General features: G+C 40.9%; 1 protein-coding gene across 1 annotated transcript in view; it reads left to right on the top strand.

Moving 5' to 3' along the window:
• LOC311125101 (thyrotropin-releasing hormone-degrading ectoenzyme-like) overlaps positions 1-23,778 on the top strand; it is a gene marked incomplete at both ends in the record, with an annotated part of 43,855 nt that overhangs the window by 4,804 nt on the left and 15,273 nt on the right. The window contains one exon of the mRNA XM_084199172.1: positions 21,759-21,872. Within this exon, the coding sequence (XP_084055298.1) occupies positions 21,759-21,872 (114 nt within the window). The remainder of the gene's footprint in view (positions 1-21,758; positions 21,873-23,778) is intronic.

The raw sequence follows: 23,778 nt of genomic DNA, 5'->3' as shown, positions 1-23,778 counted from the left end.
CAATAAAAACAAAACAAAACATACTTTTGTACAAACAAACAAGCAAACAATCTATTTACATACTGTCAGGAGTCATAATTATTTGAGAACACCAAATTAGTCGTATAGGGAGGAAGTAGGAGTTCACAATACCATATTTGGACGTTATGGGAAAATCCACGGTAACGGAATTGCACTGACTTTTTCACTTAAAATGTATGCCAAACAAAAACCATTGATTTCAAAGTTTAACAAACCATACAACTCTACGCACAAGGACTACTTTTAACAATTTACACTGAACATTTTACAAAAACACATTTACTGGGAGAACTGTGCAGATGCAAAGTTTGGTAACAGAATTTCGGTAAAGTCCACTTTTTCTATAAACACTGGTGTGAAAAAGTGTTTGCCCCCTTCCTGATTTGTTATTTGTTTGCATGTTTGTCACACTTAAATGTTTCAGATCATCAAACAAATTTAAATATTAGTCAAAGATAACACAAGTAAACACAAAATGCAGTTTTGAAATGAAGGTTGTTATTATTAAGGGAAAACAAAATCCAAACCTACAGTGAGGTAAAAAACGTATTTGATCCCCTGCTGATTTTGTACGTTTGCCCACTGACAAAGACAGGATCAGTCTATAATTTTAATGGTAGGTTTATTTGAACAGTGAGAGACAGAATAACAACAAAAAAATCCAGAAAAATGCATGTCAAAAATGTTATGAATTGATTTGCATTTTAATGAGGGAAATAAGTATTTGACCCCTCTGCAAAACATGACTTAGTACTTGGTGGCAAAACCCTTGTTGGCAATCACAGAGGTCAGACGTTTCTTGTAGTTGGCCACCAGGTTTGCACACATCTCAGGAGGGATTTTGTCCCACTCATCTTTGCAGATCTTCTCCAAGTCATTAAGGTATCGAGCCTGACGTTTGGCAACTCGAACCTTCAGCTCCCTCCACATATTTTCTATGGGATTAAGGTCTGGAGACTGGCTAGGCCACTCCAGGACCTTAATGTGCTTCTTCTTGAGGCACTCCTTTGTTGCCTTGGCCATGTGTTTTGGGTCATTGTCATGCTGGAATACCTATCCACGACCCATTTTCAATGCCCTGGCTGAGGGAAGGAGGTTCTCACCCAAGATTTGACGTTACATGGCACCGTCCATCGTCCCTTTGATGCTGTGAAGTTGTCCTGTCCCCTTAGCAGAAAAACAAAGCATAATGTTTCCACCTCCATGTTTGACGGTGGGGATGGTGTTCTTGGGGTCATAGGCAGCATTCCTCCTCCTCCAAACACGGCAAGTTGAGTTGATGCCAAAGAGCTTGATTTTGGTCTCATCTGACCACAACACTTTCACCCAGTTCTCCTCTGAATCATTCAGATGTTCATTGGCAAACTTCAGACGGGCCTGTATATGTGCTTTCTTGAGCAGGGGGACCTTGCGGGCGCTGCAGGATTTCAGTCCTTCACGCCGTAGTGTGTTACCAATTGTTTTCTTTGTGACTATGGTCCCAGCTGCCTTGAGATCATTGACAAGATCCTCCCGTGTAGTTCTGGGCTGATTCCTCACTGTTCTCATGATCATTGCAACTCCATGAGGTGAGATCTTGCATGGAGCCCCAGGCCGATGGAGATTGACAGATATTTTGTGTTTCTTCCATTTGCAAATAATCTCACCAACTGTTGTCACCTTCTCACCAAGCTCCTTGGTGATGGTCTTGTAGCCCATTCCAGCCTTGTGTATGTCTACAATCTTGTCCCTGACATCCTTGGAGAGCTCTTTGGTCTTGGCCATGGTGGAGAGTTTGGAATCTGATTGATTGATTGCTTCTGTGGACAGGTGTCTTTTATACAGGTAACAAACTGAGATTAGGAACACTCCCTTTAAGAGTGTGCTCCTAATCTCAGCTCGTTACCTGCATAAAAGACACCTGGGAGCCAGAAATCTTTCTGATTGATAGGGGGTAAAATACTTATTTCCCTCATTAAAATGCAAATCAATTCATAACATTTTTGACATGCGTTTTTCTTAATTTTTTTGTTGTTATTCTGTCTCTCACTGTTCAAATAAACCTGTGTGAAAAAGTGTTTGCCCCCCCTGTTATAACACAACTCAACTGTGGTTTATCACACCTGAGTTCAATTCCTCTAGCCACACCCAGGCCTGATTACTGCCACACCTGTTCTCAATCAAGGAATCACTTAAATAGGACCTACCTGACAAAGTGAAGTAGACCAAAAGATCCTCAAAAGCTAGACATCATGCCGAGATCCAAAGAAATTCAGGAACAAATGAGAAAGAAAGTAATTGAGATCCATCAGTCTGGAAAAGATTTGAAAGCCATTTCTAAAGCTTTGGGACTCCAGCGAACCACAATGAGAGCCATTATCCACAAATGGCGAAAACCTGGAACAGTGGTGAACCTTCCCAGAAGTGGCCGGCCGACCAAAATTACCCCAAGAGCGCAGCGACGACTCATCCAAGAGGTCACAAAAGACCCCACACCAACATCCAAAGAGCTGCAGGCCTCACTTGCCTCAGTTAAGGTCAGTGTTCATGACTCCACCATAAGAAAGAGACTGGGCAAAAATGGCCTGCATGGCAGAGTTCCAAGACAAAAACCACTGCTGAACAAAAAGAACATCAAGGCTCGTCTCGTTTTTGCCAGAAAACATCTTGATGATCCCCAAGACCTTTGGGAAAATACTCTGTGGACTGACGAGACAAAAGTTGAACTTTTTGGAAGGTGTGTGTCCCATTACATCTGGCGTAAAAGTAACACCACATTTCAGAAAAAGAACATCATAAAAAATATGGTGGTGGTAGTGTGATGGTCTGGGCCTGTTTTGCTGCTTCAGGACCTGGAAGACTTGCTGTGATAAATGGAACCATGAATTCTGCTGTCTATCAAAAAATCCTGAAGGAGAATGTCCGGCCATCCGTTCGTGACCTCAAGCTGAAGCGAACTTGGGTTCTGCAGCAGGACAATGATCCAAAACACACCAGCAAGTCCACCTCTGAATGGCTGAAGAAAAACAAAATGAAGACTTTGGAGTGGCCTAGTCAAAGTCCTGACCTGAATTCTATTGAGATGCTGTGGCATGACCTTAAAAAGGCAGTTAATGCTCGAAAACCCTCCAATGTGGCTGAATTACAACAATTCTGCAAAGATGAGTGGGCCAAAATTCCTCCACAGTGCTGTAAAAGACTCATTGCAAGTTATCGCAAACGCTTGATTGCAGTTGTTGCTGCTAAGGTTGGCCCAACCAGTTATTAGGTTGTAGGGGGCAATCACTTGTGGGTTTGGATGTTGTTTTCCCTTAATAATAACAACCTTCATTTCAAAACTGCATTTTGTGTTTACTTGTGTTATCTTTGACTAATATTTACATTTGTTTGATGATCTGAAACGTTTAAGTGTGACAAACATGCAAACAAATAGGAAATCAGGAAGGGGGCAAATACTTTTTCACACCACTGTATCTGCTCCAAATTAAAGATTCAACAATGTCGGCAGAAAGAATGGGGTGTCAGCGTAAGTGAAGTGATTGCGGTAATGGAATTTCATCATGGGTCCCTGATCTGTACAACACAGAAAATGCATAATGATGGATATGAAAGTCACGCTCTTCATGGGGATGTATCCTGAATAGGAACTCAAAGGTCTAAATATGCAATGAATTATTCTACACTCTGGCTATTATTTAAATGAGTTCTGCCCCCAAACAAGACCAAATTTAGTTGGACCGGACCAAATCTGAACCAATCATAGACGTCTATGTTTCACAAGTTTGGACATCAAAATACAGCACAGAACAGTAAAGTAGAGTTCAGTACAGGACAGTACAGTACATTATAGTGTACTCAACTCTAGTGTGCTCTACGATTCCCACGGGGGGCCAGTATGAAAAACATTAAATATGTATCCACTCACTAACTGTAAGTCGCTCTGGATAAGAGCGTCTGCTAAATGACTAAAATGTAAATGTAAAATGTACTGAACTCTGCTGTACTGAACTCTACTGTACTGAACTCTACTGAACTCTACTGTACTGAACTCTACTGTACTGAACTCTACTGAACTGAACTCTACTGTACTGAACTCTACTGTACTGTATTCTACTGTACTGAACTCTACTGTACTGAACTCTACTGTACTCTACTGTACTGAACTCTACTGTACTCTACTGTACTGAACTCTACTGAACTCTACTGTACTGAACTCTACTGTACTGAACTCTACTGTACTGAACTCTACTCTACTGAACTCTACTGTACTGAACTCTACTGTACTGAACTCTACTGTACTGAACTCTACTGAACTCTACTGTACTGAACTCTACTGAACTCTACTGTACTGAACTCTACTGTACTGAACTCTACTGAACTCTACTGAACTCTACTGTACTGAACTCTACTGTACTGAACTCTACTGAACTCTACTGTACTCTACTGAACTCTACTGTACTGAACTCTACTGTACTGAACTCTACTGTACTGAACTCTACTGTACTGAACTCTACTGAACTCTACTGTACTGAACTCTACTGAACTCTACTGTACTGAACTCTACTGTACTGAACTCTACTGTACTGAACTCTACTGAACTCTACTGTACTGAACTCTACTGTACTGAACTCTACTGTACTGAACTCTACTGTACTGTACTCTACTGTACTGAACTCTACTGTACTGAACTCTACTCTACTGAACTCTACTGTACTGAACTCTACTGTACTGAACTCTACTGAACTCTACTGTACTGAACTCTACTGTACTGAACTCTACTGTACTGAACTCTACTGTACTGTACTATACTGTACTGAACTCTACTGAACTGAACTCTACTTTACTGAACTCTACTGTACTGAACTCTACTGTACTGAACTCTACTGAACTCTACTGTACTGAACTCTACTGTACTGAACTCTACTGTACTGAACTCTACTGTACTGAACTCTACTGTACTGAACTCTACTGAACTCTACTGTACTGAACTCTACTGTACTGAACTCTACTGTACTGAACTCTACTCTACTGAACTCTATTGTACTGAACTCTACTGAACTCTACTGTACTGAACTCTACTGTACTGAACTCTACTCTACTGAACTCTATTGTACTGAACTCTACTGTACTGAACTCTACTGTACTGAACTCTACTCTACTGAACTCTACTGTACTGAACTCTACTGTACTGAACTCTACTGTACTCTACTGAACTCTACTGTACTGAACTCTACTGTACTCTACTGAACTCTACTCTACTGAACTCTACTGTACTGTACTCTACTTAACTCTTCTGAACTGAACTCTCCTGTACTGAACTCTACTGTACTCTACTGAACTCTACTGTACTGAACTCTACTGTACTCTACTGAACTCTACTCTACTGAACTCTACTGTACTGAACTCTACTGAACTCTACTGAACTGAACTCTACTGTACTCTACTGAACTCTATTGTACTGAACTCTACTGAACTCTACTGTACTGAACTCTACTGTACTGAACTCTACTCTACTGAACTCTATTGTACTGAACTCTACTGTACTGAACTCTACTGTACTGAACTCTACTCTACTGAACTCTACTGTACTGAACTCTACTGTACTGAACTCTACTGTACTCTACTGAACTCTACTGTACTGAACTCTACTGTACTCTACTGAACTCTACTCTACTGAACTCTACTGTACTGAACTCTACTGAACTCTACTGAACTGAACTCTCCTGTACTGAACTCTACTGTACTCTACTGAACTCTACTGTACTGAACTCTACTGTACTCTACTGAACTCTACTCTACTGAACTCTACTGAACTGAACTCTACTGTACTCTACTGAACTCTACTGTACTGTACTCTACTGTACTGTGTTGTCCTAACTTGTGAACCCCACTGTGGTTTGTGACTACTATGATTTCCCATTGTAGCCAATTCAATTTCAGAGATTCCGTTACCGATTTTTTTAACGACATTTCGAGTTTTAACCGCTTACTAATTCATAAACAAAATAGATATCAGTAAAAACACTAGAACTAATTGGTAGGTCTGCCTTTACTTGTTACTTCTGTGAACTTTCATTATCCTCTCTCGTCATGAGGGACATTTTAAAATATCTTAAAGATATGTGAGGTTTTGTTCACGGAATTTCAAGGCACAAGGCAGTGTTAAACTTACAGAAGGCAGATTTTTTTTTTTACAAAACTAAATATGGGTGTTGATATTAGTTGGCAGTGGTCTTTACTTCAATATTATTGTGTTTTGATGTATTTCTAATACCTTTTAAGACTTTTTCTGGTAGATGTTTTCTAAGACCCCCTTTTCTGTTTGACCAGAAATCAAAGCCTTTGCTTATTCAACATTTTTAGGATGGAAAACGGTTGAAAAATGTATATATGCCTTAATTTCAACAATAATTATAGGCTCTTAGCTTTCATTTGACACACCATTTGACATGCTCCTATGAACTTCACATGTTGGTGCTCATGGGTCCTTTTACATGGAGATGACCATATTCTTAGAAAAGAGAAGCAGTCGTCCTCCCACCTCCCCCTTACCAAGTAGGTCCATTGTTTTGAGGTCAAGAGTTGTTCATATCTGTTCGAGTTTCGCACAGTACATCCCATGCTTCAACAGGCTTTTGTTTATCACGGCCACTGATCGCTCTATACGAACAATATCTTTGAAAATATGCTAACCGTGTTTGAGGTGAGAGGATTGTAGGGGTAATCCAAGCACTAAGGATAACCTTTTTTTGGCTGCTGGTAACCCCACATAAACAATTATTTTCTGAACCAATTAAACCACAGATGTAGAGTCATCGTTCAACAAAAATAAAGATGGATCCTTGTTCACAGGGAAACCCATAATTTTTGTGAGTAAATCTGAAACGTGACCAGATCTTGGACACTACAGGACATCCCCCCAAAACATGTACATTAGTGCGCCAACAGCATTCATACTGCATCTATCACAGACTGGAGTGGGAATCAGCTTCATCCTAAAACTTCTAAATGGGGGGGGGGGGTTCCATAACTTCTATGTATAAGCATGTAATGTATAAGCTGGTGTGCTGGGGGTTTTTAGAGGTAACGAATACATTTCCCCAAATGGTTTTCCCAGTTCAGGTCGTGCCCCAATCCCTCCGTTTCGCGGTTCCATACTAGAGTGACACCCAATGTAGAGCGTTTTAACAGACAGCAGGCAATCACAAGTGGCAGAGATCACTTTAGAAGTTAATGAAGGGTCAATCCATGTAAGCATTATGTGGGATGTTAACGGGGAATCCCATGGTACGCCATGAGCTTCTAACAGAGATCTTCATTGTAGGGAAAGGAACCATGAAAAGAGGAAGTGAGTACATTTGTTTGAGGTCCTGGAAAGGTAGTAGCCCTTATCATTATATACGTCTCGCAAGTTATGCGCACCTTTATCCGCCCCCACAATGGATACACAAAATGCTTACTATTTGTCAACAGGTTTATGGTTGTGCCATATGGGAGAAGCGTCACAGAACTTCTTGGTGTAGCCTATATCCCAGCTAGCGCATAACGTTCTGAGAACCATACGTTTCTTAGAGCTTGCTGTTAAGAGTGTTGTTGTCCTACGGTATTTTGCATACAACCTTCCCACAACTTTCTGGGAATGGGCAGGATAGTTGCTTGGCTTTGGAACATTCACAGCACATTTAAGGAACTTGACAATTTCTTTTTTCTTTTCTTGGTATTTCATCACTTTAACAGAACGATTCCTAAGAGTTCAAACATGGTTACATTTAATTCCAATTTTAGTAATGTTCTATGAATGTTCTCCAACTGGTTTGACATTGAGAATGTTCTCAAATTGTTCAGAGAACATTAAGAAACAACGTTCTTCAGTGGGAATTTCTGTACATCAGCAAACATTTCCTACAGGTTTCCTGGTGGTTCTGTTTAAAGTCATGTTCTCAGAACGTTCAGAAAACATTAAGAAACAACGTTCTTCTGTGGGAATGTCAGTACTTCAGCATAACGTTTTATGCAGGGTTCCTGATGGTTCTGTTTAAAGTCATGTTCTCAGAACATTAAGAACACGTTCCATAAAAAACACAAGAAAACATTAGTAACGTTCAATGAACATTCTAAGAATGTTATTTAACAACATATACATTCTGTTCTCAGCATAAAAAAAAAAAAAACTCTATCTATCCTCTAGTGTGTTCAGGTGTGTTGGCCGCGCCAACTAATTGGCCACACCAATCTTAATGAGTGCTTGTTTCCTTTGAAATGGGGTCTGTTTGAATAGACTAAAATGAACAGCTTTGTTTGAGTAAAAAAAAAACATGGCATGCTAGTGCCATCTTGGTGGGGTAGTGGACTAATTCCATGGATGGAAACCAGAAGATCATAGGTTTGAATCTCACTGACGCCGTGCCACAATATAAACACATTTTGCATTTGCATGATTAATGCATAAGCAAATGAATTTCCATGTGACCTATCTGTGATTGGAGTTCCACACAGTTAACCCAAACTAAGCTAGCAGTGTTATTAAAAGTCTTATTGAAACATGTTCTCAAAACATCATTTAATTACCTTCTGATAACCTATAATTTCCGTGCTCAGAACGTTAATAAAACCTCCCATGAAAACTATCAGGGAACCATAGTTAAACATTCTCAGAACCTCCCTGCAACCTAAAAGTTCTCAGAACGTTTTTTAATAAAGTTCAGTTTTACCAGTCAGGAAACGTATGGTTTTGTTCACAGAACCAATGGGAAACCAAAAACGTATGTTCCCACTACTTCCATGGAACAAAATGTGCTAGCTGGGATGTTTCTCAGCCTAGTACCATACCTGTAGTGAGATGGAAATAATTGAACCACATTTATTTGAAATGCTGTTTTTAACTTAATACCAGATTATAATTTTTTTTCTTTCTGTAAATCTATGTGGGGCAGAAAGTGCTTCCTCTATGCCCCTCCATGAAAATAACATTTAGACGATCAACTTCGTTCATTTTTACTATAGCAATCCTGCCTTGTAATGAGATTTTAAGAGAGGACCAGCTCTGTATCAGAGGTGATCTCCTCTTTTAGCTTGACATAGTTCTTTCTACAAATTTGGGAACATTTGGTGGGTATGCATACGCCCAAATAAGTCAAGTCTGTGTCATGCCTCTGTACTGGCGTTCCAGCAGGCAAAGTCAGCAGTTTTCCAGGGATATTTAGGGGCACCAGTATAGATTTTTCCCAGTTTATTTTATATCCAGAAAACTGAAACGTAAAGAGTAAATAATTTCAGAATTTCAGAATTCCCTTACCCCACCCAAAAAAAAAAAAAAAAAACATATTGTAAAGTGGTTATCCTACTGTCTATAAGGTGAATGCACCAATTTGTAAGTCGCTCTGGATAAGAGCGTCTGCTAAATGACGTAAAATGTAAATGTAAATGAAGGGAATTTGAGATGTCTGAGAAATTCAATAAAGTGTAATCGGCATAGAGTTTTACGCTGCATACCTTTTGATATTGATGGGTGAAATATGTGGGTCCAATCTGATGGCTTGAGGAAACGTTGGAAACAGAAAGGATAAAAATGTTTCCTGTCTGCAAAACTGCTTGGGGTGCAGAATACAATTGTTTTTAACATGGAGATAAATTCTTTACCCAAACCACAGACAGTTCCATTCTAGTCTATCAAAGGCTTTTTCTGCATCCAAACCAACATTTACAGCAGGGACTGGCTGGTTTTCGGACTAATTTACGATATGGAATTGACGTGTCACATGATACTGTCTGAGGCTAAAGGACCCTTTATAAAGCCAGGTTGATCATCTTCAAGAGTAGCTGGGGAATCAAGGAATTTAGATTGCGCTCTATGGAGTTTGGGATAAGAAATGGGTAATCTTACTACAATCAGGGTCAGCCTTTGACATATATAATTGGGAATAAAATAGCCTAAACATATCATTCATTTCTGCCAGGTCATGCGATATCTTACCAGATGGTGTTTGAATTGTATTGATATAAGAAAAGGCTTCATTTAGCTTAAGCCTTGCAGCCAAAAGTCTACTAGCTTTTCTCCCCCTCAGCATAGTATGTTATTTACGCATTGTTAATTCAGCTTTAGATTGTAGTAAGGTGTTATGCTCGTGTTTTAACGCTGTTAAAATGTCCCCCCTTTTGCTCTGTACATTTTTGTTTCAGCTCATTTTAAATCAGAGTAATCTGCTTTTCCATCTCTACTACTTATTAATTTTTTACTGCGAATGTTATTAACAGTTTAATTTAATATACATTTAATTAAGATGTAATTAATTTAATTAAGTGTGAGGCAAACAAAGAAGAGTTTCCTCAAAAAAACAGTTTGTCAAAGTGACTGAGGGGATGAGGCTCTATCTGTATTAAACAACATACATTATTTCAACTTTGCTGAAAGTTGTTAAAAAAACAAAACAAAAAAAAGTATAGTTCTGCTGCAAAGTTGTGTTAAAGTACCATCTTCTGACATCTTTCTGTTAAGAGCTGTCAAATAAAATAAGGACAGATCCGTGGTCAGAGACGAGCGTGTGGAGCGGCCCAGTTGCCTGAAAACACCTGTTTATATAGGGAGATATAAATAATATAGTCTATCTGTGAAAATGGATTATGTCTTGAAGAAAATAAAGTATCGTCTTTGACAGTCAAATTCCTAAGACGCCAGGCCTCTACTATATTAAGCTCTGCAGCAAATGAGACGAGGTCACCAGAGGCCTGATCAGTTTGAGAGTGAGATGAAACACGAGACCTATCTAACTAAAAATTACATACCTGATTAATATCTCCTCCCACCACAAGTTGGTATTCTGAAAGATCTAAGAGCCTTTTAGAGATAGAAAATTAGAATCGTGTACGTTTGGACAGTAGATTGAGGCAAAAACACATCTTAGTGTGATTTATAACCGTAGTGACAAATACAAAAACGTCATGTACCGTCATTATCAGAACCTTCAACCTGAATACGTCGTTTTCTACCAAATCATATTAAAGCGTTATTTTCAATACATGTAGACTAGTACATATTATACTGTGGACTGTGCTCATGGGCCTGATGTTATCATGGTTTTTCAGGGGTAAAGATGAACATGGTCTCATTAGGTGACATATATAATATAATAATATAATAATAATAACAATAATAATATATATGGTTAAAACGTCAACGTTGTTACATATGTCTACTGAGATCAAGCCCTGAATAGTGTAGAATCGAGTCTAATTGAAACCGATATCACTACAGACAAGACCACATAGTAATTATGATTCCCTAGAAAGGTTTAGTTATCACGCAGCCTACGAATGATGTAATTATTCATAGCCTAGACTCCCCTGTCGGTAGATATAAAAGTTAATATTGAAGCTTAATCAGTCTGTGTGTGTGTGCTTAATCAGATCCTGGACATCATATCTAATCAGCTTCACAAACATGATGCTTTTCATCACACCATATGCAGCTGGTGGATTATTCATCTTTCCTCAATAATTTATCTTCCTAAAAGATAACAAAAAATGCTTGTCAGATTTAAGGGGGTCTTTTAAAGGATGCTGCTCCGTTTGCAGGGAGATAGGAATGCATCCGTCGGTAGTCTAAGTTAAACATGGCAGCTTGTGAGATGTTGTTATGCAGGCTCGTTGTTTTACAGAAAAAATCAACCAGAAAGTAATATACAGTACAGTGCCTTCCGAAAGTATTCACACCCCTTGACTTTTTCCACATTTCGTTGTGTTACAAAGTGGGATTAAAAATAGATTTGTCCTTTTTTTTTGTCAACGATCTACAGAAAATACTGGAATGTCCCAAAAAAAAAAAAAAAAAAAGATTCTAACATTTGTAAAATAATTATGAAAAATAAAACACTAATATATCTTGATTAGATAAGTATTCAACGCCCTGAGTGTTAGAATCACATTTTAGAATCCCCTTTGGCAGCGATTAAAGCTGTGAGTATTTCTGGGTAAGTCTCTAAGAGCTTTGCACACCTGGATTGTACAATATTTGCACATTATTCTTTTTTAATTCTTGAAGCTCTATCAAGTTGGTTGTTGATCATTACTAGACAGCCATTTTCAAGTCTTGCCATAGATTTTCAAGCCAATTTAAGTCAAAACTGTAACGAGGCCACTCAAGAACATTCAATGTTGTCTTGGTAAGCAACTCCAATGTATATTTGGCCTTGTGTTTTAGGTTATTGTCCTACTGAAAGGTGAATTTGACTCCCAGTGTCTGTTGGAAAGCAGACTGAACCAGGTTTTCCTCTAGGATTTTGCCTGTGCTTAGCTCTATTCTGTTTTTTTTTTTTATCATAAAAAACTCACTAGTCGTTGCCAATGACAACCATACCCATAACATGATGCAGCCACCACCATGCTTGGAAATATGAAGAGTGGTACTCAGTGATGTGTTGTGTTGGATTTGCCCAAAACATTACGCTTTGTATTCTGGACATAAAGTACATTTCTTTGCCACATTATTTGCAGTTTTACTTTAGTACCTTATTGCAAACAGGATGCATGTTTTGGAATATTTCTATTTTGTACAGGTTTCCTTCTTTTCACTCTGTCAATTAGGTTAGTATGGTGTAGTAATTACATCCGTCCTCAGTTATATCCTATCACAGCCATTAAATTCTGTAACTGTTTTAAAGTCACCATTGGCCTCATGGTGAAATCCCTGAGCGGTTTCCTTCTTCTCCGGCAACTGAGTTGGGAAGGACGACTGTATATTTGTACTGACTGGGTGTATTGGTACACCATCCAAAGTGTAATTAATAACTTCATCATGCTCAAAGGGATATTCAATGTCTGCTTTTTTTTTTTTTTTACCCATCTACCAATAGATGCCCTTCTTTGCGAGGCGTTGGAAAACCTCCCTGGTCTTTGGGGATGAATCTGTGTTTGAAATTCACTGCTCGACTGAGGGACCTTACAGATTATTGTGTGGGATACAGAGCTGAGGTAGACGTTCAAAAATCATGTTAAACATTATTATTGCACACAAAATTAATCAATGCAATTTATTATGTGACATGTTAAGCACATTTTTACTCCTGAACTTATTTAGGCTTGCCATAACAAAGGGGTTGAATACTTCTTGACTCAATACATTTGAGCTTTTCATTTTTTGTTAATTTGTAAAACATTCGAGAAACATAATTCCACTTTGACATTATGGGGTATTTTGTGTAGGCCAGTGACACAAAATCTAAATTTAATCCGTTTTAAATTCAGGCATTAACACAACAAAATGTGGAAAAAGTCAAGGGGTGTGAATACTTTCTGAAGGCACTGTATATTACCCTTCATTAGCGCTCAAATGTTTATTTGAGAGCCTCGCCAGGCTTAACAACATTACTTGGACTCTCAGTAGCTAAGCCAACCCCGGAGCTGTCATTACAACTGACATATAAACTTGATTTAGCATTTTTCAAATTTTCATTGTCTCAGAGTAGATTCTGTCCCCCCCCCCCCCCCTCCCAAATCCAGTCAGATGTTGTTGAATGTAAACAGTATAGCACTGGGTTTCTGCAGTTCATTTGATATGTTGATCAGCTCATCTGGGTACATTCGATATATTGATCAGCTCATCTGGGTACATTCGATATATTGATCAGCTCATCTGGGTACAATTCAATATATTGATCAGCTCATCTGGGTACAATTCAATATATTGATCAGCTCATCTGGGTACAATTCAATATATTGATCAGCTCATCTGGGTACAATTCAATATATTGATCAGCTCATCTGGGTACAATTCAATATATTGATCAGCTCATCTAGGGTACAATTCAATATATTGATCAGCTCATCTGGGTACAATTCAATATATTGATCAGCTCATCTGGGTACAATTCAATATATTGATCAGCTCATCTGGGTACAATTCAATATATTGATCAGCTCATCTAGGGTACAATTCAATATATTGATCAGCTCATCTGGGTACAATTCAATATATTGATCAGCTCATCTGGGTACAATTCGATATATTGATCAGCTCATCTGGGTACAATTCGTTTGGATTACTCCTCATCTAACACCCTGTGTGTGTCCAAAATGGCACCCTTATTCCCTACACAGTGCACTACTTTTGACCAGAGCCCTGTGGTCACTATGAAGGAAATGGTGTTCCGTTTGGGATGCAGACCGCTCTCTGTGATCTGTTAGAGGAACTCTGTGAAGCTCCAGTAATTCAGCAGTGTCACCCAGCTCTCCTCCCACTATAAATCACATTACCAAGGCCTAACGTTAAGAGACACAGCTACAGGCCATTGATTAGCCGCCACTGAATTCCCCTTTCAGAGAACCCTTTTAACATTTTGGATGATACTATATCTATTTGGAACTCAAGACACCAATGGGACTGCAAAGGACACTGCAACCACGCACACACCACCGCCACTCTGCTTTTACTTGTAAATGCTAGGTCATTTATTGGTCTCCCATTGAAGGTAACACCACGGCCCATCACCGTTGAAGAGTTTCTCTATTTCATGCTCACTCAGTCTTCATTAGGCCCTGGTACGTAGCGGAGCCCCATTGGAAACGCCAGGCGGAGCGGCGTCAGTCTTATCTTCACTGTTACACTGTTACACCGCTCACCGTTCTCTCCCATCACCTGCCATTAGCGCAACAAAACTGTTCTATTAGCGCCAGCCAGATTTAATATGGGAGGATGTTTATATTTTTTTGTTAAAGGGGATGTGTCAAGAGGAGTCATTAATTAATGGGTATGTGAAGATCAAGGAGTCTGACTGGACAAATACACTCCTTGGATTTCAATGGAGGGTTTAGGAGAACAGAACAGAAAGGGTTTTTAAATGGGATCCGTCACACACCGGTATCTGACAGAAATCGGTGAATTCCGATGAAATACACAGACAAAGACAAATAGACTGAACCTGATTAAGCAGCTATTTAGGCTCTGGGTGGGTGAGTCATTGGTTGTGTCTCTTAACGGCACCCTATTTTCTATTTAGTGCACTACTTTTCACAAAGGGCTCGGTCAAAAAGTAGTGCACTATACAGTGTATTGATTAGCGTGCCATTTGGGACACAGACATTCTTTTTGACATCGAGTCAAAGCTGAATCTGCCGGGGCGGATTGGAACCTCCATTTATATCCTCTAGCAGCCCTCCATTCAACCCGCCCACCCGCAACTCAATCAACATTAATCACTCTATTGTCTATTATTCATTGCAGAAAATGGATAACCTTGGCATGTAATGGCGTCGTCAATCGTAAGAATAGCTACAGTCAGTGAGAAAAGAACAACAACCAGAAAGCACTACGGTAGCATTCATACAGTAGCATTCATACAGTAGCATTCATACAGTAGCATCCATACAGTAGCATTCATACAGTAGCATCCATACAGTAGCATCCATACAGTAGCATTCATACAGTAGCATTCATACAGTAGCATTCATACAGTAGCATTCATACAGTAGCATCCATACAGTAGCATCCATACAGTAGCATCCATACAGTAGCATCCATACAGTAGCATCCATACAGTAGCATTCATACAGTAGCATTCATACAGTAGCATCCATACAGTAGCATCCATACAGTAGCATTCATACAGTAGCATTCATACAGTAGCATTCATACAGTAGCATCCATACAGTAGCATTCATACAGTAGCATCCATACAGTAGCATCCATACAGTAGCATCCATACAGTAGCATTCATACAGTAGCATCCATACAGTAGCATTCATACAGTAGCATCCATACAGTAGCATTCATACAGTAGCATTCATACAGTAGCATTCATACAGTAGCATCCATACAGTAGCATTCATACAGTAGCGTTCAGCTGTAAACCTTAAACAAAGAGCACGCTAATATGCACTCGTGTGGTGGTGATAGAGTACAGTAATGACAGTTTTGAATGATGTGCAGTCATCTCAGAAAGATAGCTTGCTAGTTGGGTCTCTATGAGATAGTTAGCTGGGTCTGTGTTAAATATTGTACAGATAGCTAGCTGGTCCTTGGTAAGATAGTTAGCTGGGTCTGTGTTAACTATTGTACAGATAGCTAGCTGGTCCTTGGTAAGATAGTTAGCTGGGTCTGTGTTAAATATTGTACAGTAGCTAGCTGGGCCTGTGTGATAGGGTATGTTAATGGCTGTTCTATAAGGGTCTGTGTTAGCTAGCTAGCTGGGCCTGTGTGATAGGGTATGTTAATGGCTGTTCTATAAGGGTCTGTGTTAGCTAGCTAGCTGGGCCTGTGTGATAGGGTATGTTAATGGCTGTTCTATAAGGGTCTGTGTTAGCTAGCTAGCTGGGCCTGTGTTATAGGGTATGTTAATGGCTGTTCTATAAGGGTCTGTGTTAGCTATCTAGCTGGGCCTGTGTTATAGGGTATGTTAATGGCTGTTCTATAAGGGTCTGTGTTAGCTAGCTAGCTGGGCCTGTGTGATAGGGTATGTTAATGTGGTTCTATAAAGGTACGTGTTAACTAGCTAGCTGGGCCTATGTGATAGGGTATGTTAATGTGTGTTCTATAAGTTGTGCAGACTCAGTAAGCTAACATGATCTGTTAGTGAGCTAGCTGGGTCTCTGTTGGAGCCGGGTTAGTGTGTTATCTGGTTAGAAAGGTCTGTGTGATTCCTCCTGGGGTCTGGAAGTTCTCCTCTAATGAGTCTTGTTATCCCATGTTCCTGTTTTCCTGTGTGGGCCGGTAATGAGAGATACTCCGCCTCCCGGCACACCACACCACACCACACACACACACACACACACACACACACACACACACACACACACACACACACACACACACACACACACACACACACACACACACACACACACACACACACACACACACACACCCACACACCCACCCACCATCACCTTACATGTACTGTATAGGTCCATTAGTTTGACACTTTAAAGGATACACTCTGTTACAGTCACTGCCTGGCTGGCTGCCATGCTTATAATAAATGCATGGAGCACTAGCTAATTAGCATCATGCATAGCTGTGGAAGTTGGTGTTGGCGAGGGGTCAAAACGATACGTTGTTTACTTAACCCGTGGTGGGTGAGAAACTTGACCTTTGGCCCCATAGTAGCTCATCACAACACTGCTGCTTGTGCTCTCACTGCTTCTTCTTAGAGGTCTGCCTGAGTAAGATGCTGTGGAAACTAAGTCTGCCTGAGTAAGATGCTGTGGAAACTAAGTCTACCTGAGTAAGATGCTGTGGAAACTAAGTCTGCCTGAGTAAGATGCTGTGGAAACTAAGTCTACCTGAGTAAGATGCTGTGGAAACTAAGTCTACCTGAGTAAGATGCGGCTGCTTTGAGGCAGTGTTGAATTATTCAAAGTGCATTCTCTGTGTTAATTGTTTTATGTTTACTCTCGTCAGTTTAAACAAACACAGTTCAAGGTGCTTGTGTATTTGTGACAATACATCCACCGAGGACGACGAGACCAGTTCCATATAGACCTGGTCGGATCCAGACCCGGTCCGATCTGAGTGATGGAATTTTTTTAAGCTACTTTATGAACCGGAGCTGATAAAGTGCCAGAGGGAGAGAGGTGCTGCTCTAGTGAGTGACATGGAGAGCAGGGAGGGAGAGATGAGAGACGAGAGACAGCAACCAACCAGCAAGCTGACTTGCACTCTAGTAGACTATTAGCTTCCATAGCTAGGTTATTTATCATCAAATATGATTCTGTAGTACCTGTCTTGACTACATCAAACAGGGAGAACGTTAGCTAGCTAGGCTAATTGATTTTGTAGTACCTGTCTTGACTACATCAAACCGGGAGAACGTTAGCTAGCTAGGCTAATTGATTCTGTAGTACCTGTCTTGACTGCATCCAACAGGGAGAACGTTAGCTAGCTAGGCTAATTGATTCTGTAGTACCTGTCTTGAATGCATCAAACATGGAGAACGTTAGCTAGCTAGGCTAATTGATTCTGTAGTACCTGTCTTGACTGCATCAAACCAGGAGATCGTTTGCTAGCTAGCTAGGCTAATTGATGCTGCATGAATTTTCTCATCCTACGCAGTTACAAACAACAATTCCATTCAGAATATTAAGTAGCAGCCTACCTGTTGGCTCTTGGTTGTTGTAGCCAATCCTTCTCCTTTAATTCAGTCATTTTAATTCAATCTTTCATTGTTTAGATATCTCCTAACTTTTTCCACATGGAGGCTCTATGACTACTAGCCTATTGCCGCTTTGATGACTTGTGATTGGCCGACAGCAACAACAACAAGCTCCACTCTGGTTAAAAGCAAGAGCAGCAGCATAAATGGTAACATGTCTCTCTCTCTCTCTCTCTCTCTACTGCAGCGATGGCGTTCAGATCTGTACGGCCCGATGATGTGGATTAAGGCAGCCCCCCGCACCTCTCTGATTCAGAGGGGTTGGTTAAACGCGGAAGACTTGTTGAATGCTTTCAGTTGTACAACTGGTATCCCCTTTTCCCCTTTCCCTTCCGGACAAGTCAGTTAAAATTACACATACCCAAGACCCCTGACAATCATATCAGATCCGACCCATACCCTTGACATTATTTTGAAGACCTCTAGCACACAGGCTGTTATAATCTGGATGGGTTACTATCATATCTGGAAGTTTGGCCCTGTCCTAGTTGACATAGCTAACTAATTAAGGTCTTGTGCACCTCTTTCTGCCTTTCTGCATCCACTCTATCTACTTCATCTCAGCTAGCCTGCTTTCAATTACTCTCTCACTTTTGTGAAATCTTAATTGGACAGGATGTGGAGTTTCCTGGCTCCTCATTGACATTCAGACGGAGACGTCAGAATGAATCGGCACGCTTTTAATATTCTGACAGCGTATACTTCTCGGCAGAGCAGTTTTATATGATGTGTTTACATCACATCACATCATAGCTCTTCAACTGTCAAGAAATAATAGCAACACACAAGGTGCCAAAAAAAATACAAAAAAAACCTGAACGGGAATAAAAACAATTTCTGTCAGTTGGTTGGTTGTAACACTCTTCATCTTTTCTAGTTTGTGCTAAATTTGTCACAAAAAGCACAATAAAAGTGCTTTGTTTTTTCCTGGTCTTTGAAGTCCCTCTACATCTCACTCAATTGAGTCTAATTACCATGGTTACGTTCTTTTAAGTGCAACCAGGAAGACACAGCGCCAGTGGATCAAGAAGAGGGCACTACAGTAGAAATAACAGGCCTCCACGTTTGCTTATTTTACGCTATAAATATTTAACAGCTGGCTGGCAGATCTGTGGCACAGTATACTGCAGGAAATGGTAATGGTGGCTTGATCAAACGGGCAGATCTTCTCTTTGTACCTATGTGGAGGGTGAGGAGGGGAGGGGGTCGTCGATGTAGAGGGGGTCTGAAGCGTAGAGTATAAAGTGACCTAGATTTCCAACCACCCAACCACCCACCCAACCACCCAACCAACCAACAGCCATTTCAGGCATCACAGATGATACACTGTATTTTATCCCTGCTATAAGGCCTACATAGAGCCTTCATAAGCCCTACATATGGCCTACATAGAACCTTCATAAGCCCTACATAAGGCTGTCATAGTAATGACATAACAAATGTTGTCAAAGATTTGGTCGTCCTCCAGCAGAGGAGATTTGACGCAAGCTGAAAGCATCACTTGAGCCGCCAAAAAGAACGAGAGAGAGAGAGAGAGTGAGAGGGATACAGAGGGAGAGACAGAGATACTTGTCTGTTTCAGAAGGGCCTTGTTTGAAAGCCAGCCCGGAGAAGCAGAATGCCGGCAGCATTCAGTGTTTGCCTGCCCTGCCCTGCTCTGTGATGTAGTTTGATCTGGCGTTAGCTGCCACGGCTAAATATTACATGAGTCTCTTTAGTGCTCTGGTTCTCTGGGTGACTGGGTGGTGAAAGAGGGTGACTGGGTGGTGTAGGGTGGTAACCGGGTGGTGACAGGGTGATGTGGGTGACAGGGTGGTGACTGGGTGGTGACAGGGTGGTGACTGGGTAGTGACAGGGTGGTGCCTGGGTGGTGACTGGGTGACTGAGTGGTGAAAGGGGATGACTGGGTGGTGTAGGGTGGTGTCCGGGTGGTCACAGGGTGATGAGGGTGACTGAGGTGATGGTGGTGACAGGGTAGTTGCTGGGTGGTGACAGGGTGCTGACAGGGTGGTGACAGTGACAGGCTGGTGACAGGGTGGTGTAGGGTGGTGAAAGGGGGTGACTGGGTGGTGAAAGGGGGTGACTGGGTGATGTAGGGTGGTGTCCAGGTGGTGACAAGGGTGATGAGGGTGACTGGGTGTTGACAGGGTAATGATGGTGACTAAGTGGTGACAGGGTGGTGCCTGGGTGGTGTATGGGTGGTGACTGGGTGGTGACAGTGACAGGCTGGTGACAGGGTGGTGTCTGGATGGTGACAGTGACAGGGTGGCGACAGTGACAGGGTGGTGTCTGGATGGTGACAGTGACAGGGTGGCGACAGTGACAGGGTGGTGACAGGGTGGTGTCTGGATGGTGACAGTGACAGGGTGGCGACAGGGTGGTGACTGGGTGGTGACAGGGTGGTGACAGGGTGGTGTCTGGATGGTGACAGTGACAGGGTGGTGACTGGGTGGTGACAGGGTGGTGACTGGGTGATGTCTGGATGGTGACAGTGACAGGGTGGTGACTGGGTGGTGACAGGGTGGTGACAGGGTGGTGACAGGGTGGATGGGACAGTGACAGGGTGGTGACTGGGTGGTGACAGGGTGGTGACAGGGTGGTGACAGGGTGGTGACAGGGTGGATGGTGACAGTGACAGGGTGGTGACTGGGTGGTGACAGGGTGGTGACAGGGTGGTGACAGGGTGGTGACAGGGTGGATGGGACAGTCCACCACACACAGAGAAGTGTTGTCCTTACACCTGTAGTGTTGTGATGAAGAGCCCCAGCTGTGTCCCAAATGGCACCCTATTTCCTATATAGTGCACTACTTTTGACCAGTGTCCGTTTTGGGAGGGAGACCGGTTCTACAGAGAACTATCCATTATCAGCTCCTCTATTTAGGGATCCACATGTAGATAGTACCTGAGAGGTTGTTATGAACATCATCTGGATGACTGCTGGCGTTCTAGTCATACTGTCTGTCTCACAATAACCTGTTTCTAGTTTCCTACATCTGGATGACTGCTGGTGTTGTAGTCATACTGTCTGTCTCACAATAACCTGTTTCTAGTTTCCTATTGTTCCTCCAAAAAAGTACGTTCATCCTGTTTCAACGGATACTTTGAAACAGGCTTTTATTTTGTGTTCAGCAGGAGTTTGTTTGGGAAAGCCCCCCTGGCATAAAGTGGCTGAAAAGTGGTAAACGGGTTCTGTCTTTGTGACTTCTGTTTATTCGGACACTTTCGAGCCTCCATATTGATCAAGGTTGAAACAAGAGCGTCTGTCTGTCTTTTAGGGAAATCGTTTTTTTCTGCCTTTTTGTGCTCTTTGGGTAATGCAGCATGTGTTCCTAAAAACCCCTGAAGGGTAATAACCTGAAACGGATTCATCTCTAAAGGAGTCAACTCTACCTCAGGTGGAAAAGTTGGATTTGGTTTGGAGTGTGGAGAAATTACACCAAACTTTCAGCGAAGCTAAATCTGAAAAGCAAATCTAATGCGTACATGCTAACCAGCTATTCGTCACACAAGAGACTATGCTCAGATCATCAGATGAAGTCAGATGTTGGTTTTGTTGACAGTCACACAAGAGGATGAGCTCAGTTTAACTCAGATGTTTTCTTATTGTCTTGCTGCAGTGGTTTGGTGACCTGGTAACCCCAGTGTGGTGGGAGGATGTCTGGCTGAAGGAAGGCTTCGCTCACTTCTTTGAGTACGTTGGAACGGACTTCCTCTTTCCCAAATGGAACATGGTAAGATCTTTGTTTTGTTCTAAAGATACTGAAAGATTACAATACCTTGTAATTACACTATAACTAATTTAACCACCCAAAATGACTTTACTTCTGATCTTATCTGAGCGTTAGAACAGTTGCAGGGGCTAATGACTCTGTCAGTTGGTACATAGACAAGTAGCAGTTTATTATAATGACTCTGTCAGTTGGTACATAGACAAGGAACAGTTCATTATAATGACTCTGTCAGTTGGTACATAGACAAGGAGCAGTTTATTATAATGACTCTGTCAGTTGGTACATAGACAAGGAGCAGTTTATTATAATGACTCTGTCAGTTGGTACATAGACAAGGAGCAGTTTATTATAATGACTCTGTCAGTTGGTACATAGACAAGGAGCAGTTTATTATAATGACTCTGTCAGTTGGTACATAGACAAGGAGCAGTTTATTATAATGACTCTGTCAGTTGGTACATAGACAAGGAACAGTTTATTATAATGACTCTGTCAGTTGGTACATAGACAAGGAACAGTTTATTATAATGACTCTGTCAGTTGGTACATAGACAAGGAACAGTTCATTCTAATGACTCTGTCAGTTGGTACATAGACAAGGAACAGTTTATTATAATGACTCTGTCAGTTGGTACATAGACAAGGAACAGTTTATTATAATGACTCTGTCAGTTGGTACATAGACAAGGAGCAGTTTATTATAATGACTCTGTCAGTTGGTACATAGACAAGGAGCAGTTTATTATAATGACTCTGTCAGTTGGTACATAGACAAGGAGCAGTTTATTATAATGACTCTGTCAGTTGGTACATAGACAAGGAGCAGTTCATTCTAATGACTCTGTCAGTTGGTACATAGACAAGGAGCAGTTCATTCTAATGACTCTGTCAGTTGGTACATAGACAAGGAGCAGTTTATTATAATGACTCTGTCAGTTGGTACATAGACAAGGAACAGTTTATTATAATGACTCTGTCAGTTGGTACAAAGACAAGGAACAGTTTATTATAATGACTCTGTCAGTTGGTACAAAGACAAGGAACTGTTCATTCTAATGACTCTGTCAGTTGGTACATAGACAAGGAGCAGTTCATTCTAATGACTCTGTCAGTTGGTACATAGACAAGGAACAGTTTATTCTAATGACTCTGTCAGTTGGTACATAGACAAGGAGCAGTTTATTATAATGACTCTGTCAGTTGGTACATAGACAAGGAGCAGTTTATTATAATGACTCTGTCAGTTGGTACATAGACAAGGAATAGTTTATTATAATGACTCTGTCAGTTGGTACATAGACAAGGAGCAGTTTATTATAATGACTCTGTCAGTTGGTACATAGACAAGGAACAGTTTATTATAATGACTCTGTCAGTTGGTACTTAGACAATGAACAGTTTATTATAATGACTCTGTCAGTTGGTACATAGACAAGGAGCAGTTTATTATAATGACTCTGTCAGTTGGTACATAGACAAGGAGCAGTTTATTATAATGACTCTGTCAGTTGGTACATAGACAAGGAACAGTTTATTATAATGACTCTGTCAGTTGGTACATAGACAAGGAGCAGTTTATTATAATGACTCTGTCAGTTGGTACATAGACAAGGAGCAGTTTATTATAATGACTCTGTCAGTTGGTACATAGACAAGGAGCAGTTTATTCTAATGACTCTGTCAGTTGGTACATAGACAAGGAGCAGTTTATTCTAATGACTCTGTCAGTTGGTACATAGACAAGGAGCAGTTTATTATAATGACTCTGTCAGTTGGTACATAGACAAGGAGCAGTTTATTATAATGACTCTGTCAGTTGGTACATAGACAAGGAGCAGTTTATTCTAATGACTCTGTCAGTTGGTACATAGACAAGGAGCAGTTTATTATAATGACTCTGTCAGTT

This window comes from Coregonus lavaretus (genome assembly GCF_964263955.1).
Source record: "Coregonus lavaretus genome assembly, contig: HAP1_SCAFFOLD_4074, whole genome shotgun sequence".
NCBI lineage: Eukaryota > Metazoa > Chordata > Actinopteri > Salmoniformes > Salmonidae > Coregonus > Coregonus lavaretus.
This window is presented reverse-complemented; position numbering and strand designations above follow the sequence as displayed.